General features: G+C 42.7%; 1 protein-coding gene across 1 annotated transcript; it reads left to right on the top strand.

Annotated features, from left to right (window-relative positions):
- Window positions 1-2,717: 2,717 nt before the first annotated feature.
- Window positions 2,718-14,089, top strand: LOC144822074 (tubulin alpha chain). Its single transcript, XM_078679161.1, has 4 exons — window positions 2,718-2,845; window positions 10,320-10,542; window positions 12,719-12,867; window positions 13,025-14,089. Exons 1-4 carry the CDS (start codon window positions 2,843-2,845, stop codon window positions 14,000-14,002), a joined length of 1,353 nt encoding a protein of 450 aa, XP_078535287.1. The 5' UTR covers window positions 2,718-2,842; the 3' UTR covers window positions 14,003-14,089.
- Window positions 14,090-15,955: the final 1,866 nt, after the last annotated feature.

The following is a 15,955-nucleotide window of genomic DNA, read 5'->3' as shown; positions in this document are numbered from 1 at the left end:
TGAACCAATCAAACACTCACACCCAGTCAACAGATCTGGGTTTAATCCATCACCGTTCTTTAGCCCACTCTGCCACCCAAGTTCAGACATGGAACCTAAGGACCCCCACTGAATCAATATTGGAATCCAGGGACCCTCACTGAATAATTACGAAAGCCAGGGACCCAAATCTAAGAATTTTTGAGGATTTTGACAGCAAAACAATGCATGGAAAATACAAACACAAAGCATTCAGCAAACATATATACAAATGCTGAAATATTTTATTTAAATCACAAAAAAAATATATATATTTCATTTTAATGGGAAGGTCAAACGTTTCTAAATGTAATTGAGGCCACACATCTTCATTACTGCATCCTATTTGATGCATTTGCACTGCTCCCATGAAGCAATCTGTGCATTCTATCTAAATTTCTAACCTCCAATTTCAAACTCCTTCACATTTGATGAAAGTATTACAATGTTCACTTCTACATTTTGCTTCTTTATTTACACACACTTTATTATTTTCTTAATATTAATTGTCTATGCAGTCTTGGACATGGTCATTAGCCTTAGCGGACCCCCATGGGTCCACGGACCACAGGTCAAGAACCACTGCAATAGGGAAATACCTGCAAGATTGTTATAATAGTATTTGAAGCAATAATTCTTCAGTGTTTGGAAGCTGTGATTGTGACTGTAAACGCTATAAAGGTTCTAGTGCTCTTGTCATTCGAATGTGTCTGATAGCAAAGTAAGCAGATGCTGTGCCTATTTGGGGCTCATTGTAGTTGTGGTGTGCTGACAGATATTTTTTAATGGTGCACATATTTCTCACACGCAAAATATGCTCGTGCAATAAATATTCATTCATGCTCTAAAACGAGACACTGACAGTGCAAGTACTGGTTCCCTCAAAGCCGCCGATACTCTTCACCAGTCGTACCAACAGCCACTGCAGTTTAGCTTCCTTCTTCTCAAGTCCATCCCACAAATGGTACTCAGACTACCCCAGCAACACAGAACAGCTACTGCCGGCCACCCTTCCATTTATAATGCTGCAACCAAGAACTGTTGTTCATCATACACCCACTGCCCAAGTAACAAATACTTTTGGACTTACAGACACATGCTAGCACAATGCAATGGTTTACGACCCAAAGCTTGTGGTTTGAGTGTCTGCCATTTATTTCAGTATTATACTTCTACCTGTATTTTGTACTCTTTTGTAACATGCACACGTCACTTTTCCTCTTGTAACGTATCGTTTGCTACCTCTTATATTTTGTTTGCTTTTGATACATGCACAATTGCCACCATTGCCTCATGTTACGTAACGTTTGTTCTTGTGTTTTGAGTGTCTGTCATTTATTGCATACTATACCTTTACTTGTACTTTGCACGCTTTTGGAACATGTACACCTCACTTTTTCCTCTTGTAACATACCATTTACTACCTGTTGTCTTTTGTTTGCTCTTGATACATGCACAATTGTCACTATTGCTGCATGTAACATACTGTTTCCTTTTGTAACATGCTCACTTGTAATTTTCTCCTAATGTATCATTACTGTTCCTATTGTGAAGCGCTCTGACACCTTCGGGTAAAGTCTGCCCTATACAAAAACGCATTAAATAAAGCCATAGCCAACAAGTAGTGCTCATTTGCAATGCAATAGGTCTCTCATTTGTTAAAGTTAGAGCTGTTGGCGTTAAAAATGACAATGTTTTTTACTTTTATCATTACTCAACTGCAAAAAAACAAAAGTAAAAAACATTTGTCATTTTCAAAACCAACAGCTCTAACTTTAACAGATGCGAGACCGATTGCATTGCAAAGGCTTGTTTTACGTTGCTGTTCTGTGTAGCACAGTGCCCCTGTCCTAGCGTCATCGCGCCAAAGACTACGCATGCGTAGAGCTCAAGAATTTAGGCTCGTCCAGCTTGCGGTCACTGCGCCACAGACTGCGCATGCGTAGAGCTCAAGAATTTAGGCTCGTCCAGCTTGCGGTCACTGCGCCACAGACTGCGCATGCGTAGAGCTCAAGAATTTAGGCTCGTTCTGCTTGAAGTATCTGCGGCCACAGACTGCGCATGCGTACACTTCCAGGCCTTAGACTTTTTCCTGTCTGTGCTCACTGCGTCACCGATTGCGCATGCGTACACCCCCAGGCCTTAGGTCGTCCTGCCTGCGGTCACTGCGTCAATGACTGCGCATGCGTAGAGCTTCAGCTCATGAGCTCGGCCTGCCTGCGGTAACTGCGCCACAGACTACGCATATTTGCTTTAGGAAACAGGCCCAGTCGAGCATCTACATCAGCGCCCCCAGCGATGCCTCGTCAAAGTACGGATGGTTTGAAATCCGCGTCAGCCCCGCCCTGCGTCGTGGTAATTCCAGGGGGCGTGGTTGGCGCCTAAAATAATCTTCGGACCGGTAGTTTGCGTAGGCGGAAGCCAGATGGTGCAGGGCGGTGGCACGTGACTAACGCCTTGTAAAGGGAGCTCTACTGGCTCAGTCACTGCGCCAGAGGCGTGGCCGCAAAATATAAAATCAACTGCGTAGTGCCTGGCTCTAAGATGGCCGGTTGAGACGATCCCGCCCACTCCAAGGTGCTGTTCAACTCTACTCCCGGGCACGCGTGCCTCCCCCTAGCATGGCCGCCCTTGTGACGAAGCGTCCTCACGTCAGCTGTATCCCGCCCGTACGAGGACGCGGTTGCGTAACTCGCTGTCGGGATGCGGAAGCCACACCCCTCGTATATAAAGAGCCGAGCTGCGTGTTTTGGCGCTCATTCCTCTCACAGAGACTCGTCACGCTTCTCGAAGTGAGACCAGAACCGTCCGGACCCGCGCAACCATGGTGAGTGGGCCCGGAGGCAGGGGCGGTGAACGAGTGTTGATTATAAGTCGGGTTGGGAGCTTCTGAGGGTGAACGGGGAGGGACGGCCGGAGCCTCTCCGAGGTCGCCTCCAGAGTGGGCTGCTGTCCGTTATTAATATCGTAGACTCGGCCCTTGATTCGCCTCCCCGGCGCCGCTCCCCTTCCGTCGTTAGCGCCCCGTACGGTGCCACGTGTCCTTTGCGGGTGTCCACTGCCCTCCGTCCTTAGCTCCCACCCAACCCCGCAGTCTGTCGTGTGGCCCCTTCAGGTGCACTGTCGGTCATACAGCGCCTGCTGCCCGCGGCTCATCGGTGGTGGAGCGCCCTCGGGTCCTCCCATCGCCCCCCGCGGCCCGTCCGTTGGTGTCCCTCGGACCCCGGTGTTTCTCCGGCCCCGTGATCCTCGGCGGCACGTGCTCCTCCGGCGGGATCCGCTCGGATCTAGGTCATCCGGGCCCCGCCCTGGCGCGGGTTATTTTTGGTCCGTGTGTGGGCGTCGGCGGCGCGGGAGGGTGGGGCGGCCCCGGGCCCGCCCTCGGAGCGGCCGATCCCGCCCCTGTTTAATAGGAAGCGGCGTGATGTGTTAGTAAGCAGCCTCCCAAGAGCCGCCGCCTTTCTTGTCGTGGCCATCGGGTGGGGCCTGCCGCAGTACGCATGCTGCGCCCCCAATGTTTTTATTTATTTATTTTATGCGTTTTTATATAGCGCGGACTTTACCTGAAGGCGTCAGAGGCTTCACAGTAGGAACAGAACTGAAACATGAGAACATTACAAGTGAGCAAAATACAAAGGCAAACGTTACATTAAATGAAGCAAAAATTACAATTGTGCGCCAACAAAGTATAGGAGGTAGTAAACGGTGCATTACAAAAGTGACAGTCGTGAGTCAACAAAATACAAGAGGTGTGTGTCCTGTGACACCGGCCCGTGCAGCTGTACCCGATCTCTGCCCCCTCCCACAGGAGTCTGCACACACTGCCGTGTTTCTAGACCCCTCCCCTCCATCAGGCACCGAAGCATGCCCGTCCTACCATGAGCGATCGCGGCTGCCTGCTACAGGCTCATGAACATGCCACTAATACTGCTGTGATTGCTGCCATCCTTCAGAAACCCATCCATACTGCATGATCGCGGCTGCCTGCTGCAGACAATAACAAGCATGTTTAAAGGAATTATTTTACACTAGTTACAATTTGAAATCTGTCACAATAGTGAACATGAAATCACAGTACTCAAAAGAGTCAGTTTATCAAATCTTTTTTTATATTTTTTTTGCTCCCAACATACTTTCTCAATTGCATTGGTCTTATTCCATATGCCATCCATGTAAGGCAACGTAAATCTGTACTACTCAGTTTTTTACATGTGCAGTACGTTTTTGACACTTCTCAAATATATGGACAGTATTTACAAATCAGCCATATGTACATTTAACATACCTATTTGAAATCCATTCAGTGATGATGATATAAACAAAAAAGTGTCAATATCGTTGACGTTTCGGTCTCTCAAAGCCAATCATCGAGACATGTGTTGCACCATGAATCTATTACAAAACATAGGTATAATCAATTATGTACATAAAAATCTTTTGAACATGCTATGTATCATCTGCTCTACGTGACGCTCTGCCCATCTGTGGTTTCACTGCTATTCTTTGACATGCCGACACGTGAGTCTGCCCATCCATGGTTTATTACTGCTATCCCTTTAGTTATAGTTAACAAGGACCCCCTGAGAACATAGATATAGCAATTCCTAGGCCAGGGATAAACAACTCATTAAATGTAACAACCTAGGCCAGTGTTTCCTAAACTGTGGTCCGCGGACCCCCAGGGGTCCTTGACACATTCCCAGGGGGTCCGCAGGCAGCAGTTTTAAAAGCCCTGCAAAGTTTCCTGTATCATTAGCAGTTTTCGAGCGACAATAAAAGTGTCAAGATAACACCAGTGATTAACGTACCTGCAGGAGTGAGATAAGAGTTTTGTCCAGGGGCAGCTTTAACTTCTCTATTGTAGCACAGAGGGTTAACATGCCTACTGCAAAGAACATGTACCATGCATTAAAAAAAATGTATTTCATGTGCATAAGTTCAGTGGGTTACTGCTTTTGTCAAACTTATTTTTCTTCCCAGATTGTCGTACCCTGGTGCATAGTAAGGTTTTCATTTACTATTCTTTAAAATTGAAAAAAATGCAATATGTAATGATAAATGTGTTGTAGACTGCACCATTGTTTCCAAAAATCTTTTGGGGGAGAGCCTTACAAAGCCCCCTCTGTAGTGGCCAGGCTCACTCACTGCACTTGGTATGCACCACATGGGGACTGGTCTGAAAAAATTCTAGGCCTGCTTTTGGTTTCCAGTATGGCCGTGGCAGGAGCCTCATACTGCAAAATAAAACCAGCAATTTAAAAGTTAGTCACTGGGATGCAGCACCAATCTTCCGATTAAATTATTTAGTTTTTTGCAAATTCTTTCAATATGAAATATTAAGAGGGATATTTACAAAAGAAGTGGAGGAGCGTGTTAGCCTCCTTGGCTTAACGACACGCTCCGCCACTTCTGAAATGCAGGGCTGCACCATATTTACAAGAATATGGTGCAGCCCTGCATTTCCCCCTGAGCTGGTGCTACATTTAGCAGGGTAGCGCCAATGCAGGCACCCTTGCACCATAGTGCAAGGGCATCTGTGTGCAGGGGAAAATAGGTTAATTACAGGAAGGTCCTCCTTGCTGCACATAAACAATCTTGAAATGCTGTTTTGTCACTTCTATGTGTTCTGCTTAATACAGTACGTATGGAAGTTACAAAATGTAATTATTTTAAAGATTGTTTATGTGCAGGAAGGGTCAGCTTCCTGAACATAAACAATCCAAGTGTTTTGCTTTTTCCATGTGAAGTGCATAAGGCACCACACATGGAAATTGCAAAATCGAGGAGAAATAAAACCTTTCTCCTTATTTCGCCAAGTTAAGACCAGGTGTTTCCTGGTTTTAATTTTGGCACAGTCTCCTATTTATGCCGCCCTTGTAAATAGGAGGCAGCGTACAAATCAATGGGTGTTCAGTGGAATGCCCACCGCAACACCCACTGCCCACCTCCTTCACGCTAAGTATTGCATGCAAGGGGGCGTTATTTGCAAGGCAGCTTTAAGCCACGGTAAGTGCCTCAACGCAGCCTTGTAAATAAGGCGAAGCCCTTATCACGATAGGAACATCACAAAAAGTGACATTCCCTTGGGGAAAGGGGCTTGTAAATATGTGTGCACGTGTGTTTATTTTGTTCTAATTAATATTTGAAATTTAAATCCTACAAATTGCTTGGGGGTCCCCGGCTTCCAGTGGTGACTTAATGGGGGTCCCCAGGAGTCAAAAGTTTGGGAACCACTGACCTAGGCAATTCCAAACTTGGTATTCATGAGAAAAGTGACAAAGGAGTGAAATTACTGTAAGGCATCAAATTAGTGACTTTTATTAACTTTGATTTTATTACTTAGTGAATTTTATTCACATAAAAAATAAAACAATTAAAAAATTGATTCTCAAATGTAACAATTTAGCTACAGAAATCAATTAAGTCAACATTACATAATCTCAAATACAATAAAAAAGTTACAAATAAGAAAATTTGTTAAGAAAAAGTGGCATAAGTAAATACTCGACGCGCGTTTCGGCGACCAATGCCTTCTTCTGGCGTAGCCACGAATTATCTCATAACAAAAAATATTGAAAAAACAACATAAGACACCTATTTTAACAATTCATCCAAAAGTTTATAGCATCTTACTATTTTATAAAAAATCTGTCACTAAATAAAGTTAACTGTTATCAACAAACTTCTCCTTATGTCACTTAAATTAACATGTCGTATATAACTATTACATAAAGTTATTTCCACATTCAACATACTTATTGCATTGCTAATTATCTTTCAAAACGTTAAAGGAAGACCGCTATCATAATGAGATAGATGGAGGTTGAATTATTTTGAACACAAATAAAATAAGAAAAATGATATAATCACCTATCAAGCCTTCATATTAAAGGACTAGTGTTAATGCCTGATAGCATTTTAGAAAGTATACTTCGGTGGATATTCTTATATATGTTATTAACTGATATACTTACTGCAATAGCAGTTAATCATAGATGCATGATAGGGTTGTTGTCTGTGAACATATAAACGATTTTAACTAAGGGAAGGAAAAATGGCACAATTATTTTTATAACCTATAAAGATTATTCCCATAAATTAAGTTGACCACGCTAAGTTCATTGTGAAAGATACGGTAGTTTATGAACTTACAATTCCAGGTATTCTGGGTATATAGAATATATTTCAATTTTGAGATGTAGTGATGTGGCTTCTTTTAGAGAAGGTACTATCTGCAAGATCGTTTCTAAAAATGAAGATCGTATTAAATCGCATTTGAAACTATTTGTTGTTTAATATATTCGAACAGGAACCATGTACTATAATGCTATTTTTTTTTTAAAACACTATTTGGCGGTTATTGTATTGTAGAAAAATGCTTTACATATACTTCTTTTACTAGTTATAGTCAAAGCTTGGATTATAACATTCAACAGATATCGATAGCTCTATTTTTCTCTAATCAAGTTTCTAAAGAAGTATGGGCGGTCACTTGAATTTAATTTCAAATATAATCTGTTCATGCATAACTTTTTAAGGAACTAGTAATTCTATAAGACATTTGACCAATGAAGAACAATTCTTATGAATTTATATTGAAGCATGTATTACCTTCCCATAGATTAGAAGGTGTATGGCCGGTAATCACGGTGTTGATTTTGGCAGATTGGCAAAAGTGAAACTCGCATGTGTCTAAAGGATATAGAGCAAAAAGACAAAATCTCACTGAGTCCAATAAACAGCTTCCAACTGAAAAGTTCGACTCAATATATAAGCATATGCGAAAAATAAACGTTTACCGTAGTACACATTCAAATTTTTCTACCTCCTGGTCGCAACAGAATGAGAAGGATAAATACTGTTCTACAAGAAAAAAGGGGGAGAGGCAGTCTGTCTCTCATATTTGGAGAACTATCAACATCACAACGTGTTTAAAAGAATTTGGTTTATTTTAAATAGGTACGTAATATTATTCTGGCCATATGCCTGCCGTTTTAAATAAACATCTTATAAACGAAATCAGGTGGACAACGGCCTCTCCCCCTTTTCTCTTGTAGAACAGTATTTATCCTTCTCATTCTGTTTCTACCAGGAGGTAGAAAAATTTGAATGTACTAAGGTAAACGTTTATTTTTCGCATATGCTTATATATTGAGTCGAACTTTTCAGTTGGAAGCTGTTTATTGGACTCAGTGAAATTTTGTCTTTTTGCTCTATATCCTTTAGACACATGCGAGTTTCACTTTTGCCAATCTGCCATAATCAACACCGTGATTACCGGCCATACACCTTCTAATCTATGGGAAGGTAATGATACATGCTACAATATAAATTCATAAGAATTGTTCTTCATTGGTCAAATGTCTTATGGAATTACTAGTTCCTTAAAAAGTTATGCATGAACAGATTATATTTGAAATTAAATTCATGTGACCGCCCATACTACTTTAGGAACCTGATTAGAGAAAAAAAGAGCTATCGATATCTGTTGGATGTTATAATCCAAGCTTTGACTATAAATAGTAAAATAAGTATATGTAAAGCATTTTTATACAATAACCGCCAAGTAGTGTTTTTAAAAAAAAATAGCATTATAGTACATGGTTCCTGTTCTAATATATTAAATAACAAATAGTTTCAAATGTGATTTTAATACGATCTTCATTTTTAGAAACAATCTTGCAGATTGTACCTTCTCTAAAAAGGCCTTGTCTATAAGAAGTACCTTCTCTAAAAAGGCCTTGTCTATAAGAAGCCACATCACATCTCAAAATTGAAATATATTCTATATACCCAGAATACCTGGAATTGTAAGTTCATAAACTACTGTATCTTTTACAATGAACTTAGCGTGGTCAGCTTATTTTATGGGAATAATCTTTATAGGTTATAAAAATTGTGCCATTTTTCCTTCCCTTTCCTTAGTTAAAATCGTATATATGTCCACAGACAACCCTATCATGCATCTGTGATTAACTGCTATTGCAGTAAGTATATCAGTTAATAACATATATATAAGAATATCCACCGAAGTATACTTTCTAAAATGCTATCAGGCATTAACACTAGTCCTTTAATATGAAGGCTTGATAGGTGATTATATCATTTTTCTTATTTTATTTGTGTTCAAAATAATTCAACCTCCATCTATCTCATTATGATAGCGGTCTTCCTTTAACGTTTTGAAAGATAATGAGCAATGCAATAAGTATGTTGAATGTGGAAATAACTTTATGTAATAGTTATGTACGACCTGTTTATTTAAGTGACATAAGGAGACGTTTGTTAAGTTAACTGTATTTAGTGACTGATTTTTAATAAAATAGTAATATGTTAGAAAATAGTAAGATGCTATAAACTTTTGGATGAATTGTTAAAATATGTCTTATGTTGTTCTTTCAATATTTTATCAGATAATTCGTGGCTTCTCCAGAAGAAGGCGCTGGTCTCTGAAACGCGCGTAGAGTATTAACTTGTGCCACTTTTTCTTAACAAATTTTCTTTGTAATTTTTTGCATTGTATTTGAGATTATGTAATATTGACTTGATTTCTGTAGCTGAATTGTTACATTTGAGAATCAATTTTTTTATTTTATTTATGTTAATAAAATTCAAGTCACTAATTTGATGCCTTACAGTAATTTTCACTCCTTTGTCACTTTTCTCATGAATACCAAGTTTTGAATTGCCTATGTTACTGCTATCCCTTGACATGCTGTCACGTGACCCTCTGCCCATCCGTGGTTTATTACTGCTATCTCTTGACATGCCTTCACGTGACGCTCTGCCCATGCATGGTTTATTACTGCTATCTCTTGACATGCCTTCACGTGACGCTCTGCCCATGCATGGTTTATTACTGCTATCCCTTGACATGCCGACAAGTGAGTCTGCCCACCTGTGGTTTCACTGCTATCCCTTGACAGTCAGACAGTCTGCCTCTCCGTGGTTTATTACTGCTATCCCTTGACATCACATGATGCTCTGCCCATCCTTGGTTTATTACTGCTATCCCTTGACATGCCGTCACGTGGCGCTCTGCCCATCTGTGGTTTATTACTGCTATCCCTAGACATACAGGTGTGTGACGGGCAGATTTCCAGGTTTTATCAATGCTATCCCATAGCTGTCGCATGTGGTGGTCTGTCTTCCGGTGCATGATGGAATCACTTCTCTTACAGATCAAGGACTGCCCTACTACATAACACCAGTCTTTTAGAACCCCCTTATGAAAGACTGCTGTTTACTTTGTCATCAGTTACCATTTAGAATGCCCCTGACACTTCACCCTTATCTTTCAGAGGGAATGTATTTCAGTCCATGTCGGCCAGGCTGGGGTCCAAATGGGCAATGCCTGCTGGGAGCTGTACTGCCTGGAGCACGGCATCCAGCCGGACGGACAGATGCCCAGTGACAAGACCATCGGGGGCGGCGACGACTCCTTCAACACCTTCTTCAGCGAGACGGGGGCCGGAAAGCATGTGCCCCGTGCTGTCTTTGTAGACCTGGAGCCAAGTGTCATTGGTGAGTAGAGGGCATTGTGTGATGGTGTTGGGGGCAGGTGTTCTGCATGCCCACTGGGTTGCCTTGCATGCATTGGGTGAGATGAGCAGTCTATCCTTGGATTCACTGTCCTAACTTTACGAGGTACCTCAGAAGTGGAACCTAGAGATGTTCATCCAAACTAGACCACTTGCGGAGTGGCAGCAGTGCCATCAACTTTTCCAGATACCTGTGACCACACTTTAAACTGAGCTGTGGTGGCTGTATCAGAAGTGTCCTAAAGCGCTCCCATGTCACTGCTTCCAGTCCCATCTTAGTTTTGCTTGGGGCACAATGTGACATTTACATTGTAATAAATGCCGGATCCCTTCACAGCACCATTTACTACTCTAAAGTAAATGTGCCCAGAGGGTCTTCACTTCCTGTTGCCTCTAGTTAGATGTGCATCCGTCATTGGGGCCTGTGGTGTTTGTGAAAATTTAGTCCACATGAAGATGTCTTATCACTACCGTACCATCTGCTGGGTGGTAGGAGGGATGGTTCCAGAGTTGACAGGCTGCTTAAATATCTGCTGTCATATGTGGGTTGCTTGCATGTTGGCTATTTAGTAGATGTGGAACCCAAAAACCCATGTTAGGTGGGTTTACTCAACAGCGACTTGTTAATTGTAATAAAGTGAGACCTGAAATGCCAAGAATGATGAGTCCCAAAATGAGGAAGCTTAAGCGTACACAATAGAACCTAAACTGACAGGGTCATGGTTGGGTTAAACAGGACATTGCAGCGCTTCGGCAGAGTTGAGGGGAGGAGCGGTGACAGGAGAGTAAGACCACCATCATGGAGGCTCCCTTTGGAGAAAACTAGTCTTCTGCTCAGGTGTGCAGCAATACGGAAGGAGCTCACCGGGAGCATCACCTGTCTTGTAAGTACTACCTGAAGTCACCACATAAGCCACAGCTCAGTGACCGCTCTGGTTTAGGGCTAGCGTTCAGGCCTGGTTCACCTTTCTCTGAAAAAACTACCTTGAGCATCAAAATTGGAGTTGCAGAAATAGAACTTGGGTGGCATGTCTCCTTGTAGCCCTGCTTGTCCTAGGGTGTACATATCCGTGGGGCGAGAATAGGTGCACTCTGGGACATATCTACAAGCAGTGGCACTGGGTAGCCCAAATGGCTTCCTTAAGGAACAATTACATCAGGACCTGGGCTGCTCCTTAAACCTGTAAGACCCACACGCGTGAATTCCAGCCATGCGTCTATTGTTGGCAACACTTATTTTTGTTGTCTTTTAGCAAGACAATACAAACAGATTTATCACATGCATAAATTGTATGCCAGCTGTACAGATGTCAAATGGCTACTCAGTGACTGCTGAAGCCAAGTAGTAGGCACAAATACCTGAGCTTTGTAAATGTGTACCTGGCTTCTCAGTCCTTGGCTTTTTATTGTGCATGGCATATTAAACTTCAGAACCTACTTCACCAGGGTAGTATTAGTAAAACAAACCTACTCTGAAAAATTCTGTGGATCTTGTATGGCGATCAGTGTGGGGCAGAAACATGTTGGCACTATTGTCATAGAGCCATTGTGCCCCATCTAAAGTTAATTTAAATCTTTTCCCATCCACAATATTAAACGTTTTTATTTGCATGTAACTTCATGTGACTACTAATATACAAAGTGCTCCCTCGAACAGTTGAGCCCAACCAGACCTTTAGTAGTTCGGATGAACCCAATGATGAAGCATGCCTCTACTAGAGTGGGTATGGATTGTGTATAAAGATTCAACTTCCTTTCACCACTCCTCACTGAAGTGGTATTTAGTTGTGGTGACTATCCCGTTTTTATCCATCAGTTATAAACTTGTCTTGGTAATACTAACCCTGCAGAAGCTGGTGCTTGTGGAAGTCTTGCTGACCAGCTAATGCCTGGGAGTTGTAGCATATGGTGGTCTTCTTTATTTGTACTGTGACATTGGATGCTCTTCTTGGAAGTATTCAACTTCCCTCTTCCATCCACTCCACCACCAATTTCACTACCACACTTTCTAAACCACCTCTTGCCATGTTATTTTTGTCGCAGAAGTGGTGAATTGCACTTGAAATATGTCATTTTTTCTAGCATTATGGCAATGGTTTGGTAAGAAGTTAAAACAGCACAGCCCCATTTTAACAATTTTTTTTTTTGCAATCCTTTAGATGAAGTTCGGACCGGGACTTACCGCCAGCTCTTCCACCCAGAGCAGCTTATAAGTGGCAAGGAAGATGCTGCCAATAATTATGCTCGTGGACATTACACCATCGGCAAGGAGATCATTGATCAAGTGCTGGACAGAATGCGAAAATTGGTGAGTTGGGTGGCTCCTGTGCTTTGAGTGAGCGTAGTCACTTTGAGGACGTGTTCCAGTTTGCATTATGCCCACTAATTTTGTTTTGGATAACTCACTTATCGTTAAGGGTGTTGTAGTGTTCTCTTGAGTCTAATCTATGCTCTAATCTCCACAGGCTGACCAGTGTACTGGCCTTCAGGGATTCCTGGTCTTTCATAGCTTTGGTGGAGGTACTGGCTCTGGCTTCACATCCCTGCTGATGGAGCGGCTTTCTGTAGATTATGGCAAGAAGTCGAAGCTTGAATTTGCGATCTACCCAGCTCCCCAAGTGTCAACTGCTGTGGTTGAACCATACAACTCCATCCTGACAACGCACACCACCCTGGAGCATTCAGACTGTGCCTTCATGGTGGACAATGAAGCCATCTATGACATCTGTCGCAGGAACCTGGACATTGAGCGTCCAACCTATACAAACCTCAACCGTTTGATAAGTCAGATTGTGTCATCCATCACAGCTTCCCTTCGGTTCGATGGTGCGCTCAATGTTGACCTCACAGAGTTCCAGACCAACTTGGTGCCCTATCCCCGTATCCATTTTCCCCTGGCCACCTATGCCCCAGTCATCTCGGCAGAAAAAGCATACCATGAGCAGCTTTCAGTTGCTGAGATCACCAATGCTTGCTTTGAGCCAGCAAACCAGATGGTGAAATGTGACCCACGCCACGGTAAGTACATGGCTTGCTGCCTGTTATACCGTGGCGACGTGGTGCCCAAAGATGTCAACGCTGCGATTGCAGCAATAAAGACCAAGCGCAGTATTCAGTTTGTGGACTGGTGCCCAACTGGCTTTAAAGTTGGTATTAACTACCAGCCTCCCACTGTGGTGCCTGGTGGGGATCTGGCCAAGGTGCAGCGTGCCGTGTGCATGTTGAGCAACACCACAGCCATCGCCGAGGCATGGGCTCGCTTGGACCACAAGTTTGACCTGATGTATGCAAAGCGTGCCTTTGTCCACTGGTATGTGGGTGAGGGGATGGAGGAAGGCGAGTTCTCTGAGGCCCGGGAGGACATGGCTGCCCTGGAGAAGGATTATGAAGAGGTGGGATTAGACTCCTATGAGGGCGAAGAAGATGAAGGTGAAGAGTATTAAGCGAAAGTGATTTTATTGTGTGGTAGATGGACAATTTTCTTTGCAGTCCTTTCATCATGAAATTAAAGTCTTTTTTTTCCAATGTAACTCGTGATTTTGTAATTTCTTACGGTTGGGGGAGCAGACTTCTAAAATGGCAGTTCTTGGTTCTGGAAGGGTCATGGCAACTGCCGGCAGCCATCTATTTCCAACAGCAAGATCCTAACTGCACTTAAAGTTTGCTCTTCAGCTAACATAACCTGGGGTCCTAGAAACCTAAAGCCAGCAGTTAGCAAAGCTTTATTCCTTAAACTGGTTGCATTACTACAACAAATTGGCCTCTGCTCAAAGTATATATGCCTCTGTGTTTTTCATTGTTGTATTTCCTAAACCGTGAAAGTGAGTTGGCTAGATTAGTGCCAGCTTTGTTGGTAAGTATGCACACTGAGGGCTGTATCATCTAGTAGGTCTGAGGTGAGTAGCTGTAGTTTGGTGTTCAGGTGGTGCAATTGAGATGTGGGATTGTCTATGTTGTATTGTGGTTGAGTGTAGGGATGAATTGCCTGGAATGCACGAGCTAGTGATTAGAATCATGGTGTATTTTGGGTTAGTGTGTAGGTTCTGAATATGTGGTTGAATGGTGGAGCGTGTAGACTTGAATGCTGTGGTTTGGCTGTAAGTGAGCATTGTTTGCTTAAGAGTTGGTGTGATGTAAGGTTCCAGAAGTATCCTGTGTAGTGGCCAATGATTTGAGGATCTGCCATTCAAACTTTTTTTTTGTTCTGCACCACCACCACCTCTAGTATTAGTTCTATGTTTATTTCAAAATTACCCAGGATCCATAGTTTATACATGGCAGACCAGTCTAGCTTTTTTGGCATTCCCCTACCTGACTGGGTCAACAGTTTTTCTGTCCTGTGGCTAAAGTGCAGTCCTCAAGCCACCAAACAGAGGTGAAATTTGGGTTGGCCATCAAGGTGTGCTGGCAAGAATCCCTGCTAATAACATGGCGCATGCCTGAAGCTGCCAAGTATGGGTGATACTCCCACCCCTTGGTTTGTAGTGCGAACCTGGGTGTACCGGGACTGATCATGTCCATTGTGCTGCTGAGGGCATTGCTGCCCAGGTGGCATTTGTTTGGCTTGCGTGGTCTGGCCAGTGAAGCTGTCTGCGTCTTGTCTGCAAAGGGCTGTTCAGGATCACTAACATTCTTCCTGTGCAGTGCAGAAAGCCAAACAAATGTTACGAATTACACAAAGTATCGCACCAATAGGTAAAATATTGCTGCTTTTATTTAAAAACTTTTGGAGAGGCTGCTAAAACCTGTGCTCACCACCAGGAGCATGTACAAATGCTCATTGCCTGGGACTTGGCACAGCTTTAACACTCGTTCTCTTGTCCAGAACAGAGCATGGGCACGGTTTCGTACCTTTCTGTTTTTTCGCTTTGACATAAAAGCGATCCTAGTGTCTGAACTGAAAGGTTCTGTCCATCTCCAGGAAGTGGCAGGCTGTGCTAGTCATTTCCATATATAGTGCTAGACTGTATCAACTGTCATTGTTGGAAAGTAGATTAGTGATAAATGTGTATATACCCCTGGTAATAAAGCCCCCAACAGTCCAAGGCTCAAAAGGTCTCCATTATTCCCATGCTAAATCCTTAGTAGCTTGGCTGTGAGCAGGCAGGCTTAAACTCTGAGACTATATGTAAAGCATTTAAACAGCAATTCGGTTAGCAATTAAGGCCCACACACATCACCAATATATTAAAATAGGAAATGTTTTTTTATCTTCAAGATTACACCAAAATGAAACCTGTGATTAATTTTTAAAGAACAAATCTTTCTAGTACGTGGTCAACTTTATAGAGGTCTTTTTCCAAAGTTGCTTCAAACCTTGAACTTTTTACAGGAGTCCCTCTTAAGGGTCCCAAACACAATCCATTGGTCTGTAAGCTCACAATATGGTCCTGGAA

This window comes from Lissotriton helveticus, chromosome 3_1, assembly GCF_964261635.1.
Source record: "Lissotriton helveticus chromosome 3_1, aLisHel1.1, whole genome shotgun sequence".
In the NCBI taxonomy this organism is placed as follows: Eukaryota; Metazoa; Chordata; class Amphibia; order Caudata; family Salamandridae; genus Lissotriton; species Lissotriton helveticus.
The sequence above is the reverse complement of the archived record's forward strand: the minus strand, read 5'-3'. Positions and strand labels throughout refer to the sequence as shown.

What these genes read in the sequence shown, in the direction of transcription:
- LOC144822074 (XM_078679161.1), top strand. An exon ending in CCTGGAGCCAAGTGTCATTG is followed by an intron (nt 10,543 to 12,718) that starts GTGAGTAGAGGG and finishes GCAATCCTTTAG; the next exon opens with ATGAAGTTCGGACCGGGACT. An exon ending in TGGACAGAATGCGAAAATTG is followed by an intron (nt 12,868 to 13,024) that starts GTGAGTTGGGTG and finishes TAATCTCCACAG; the next exon opens with GCTGACCAGTGTACTGGCCT.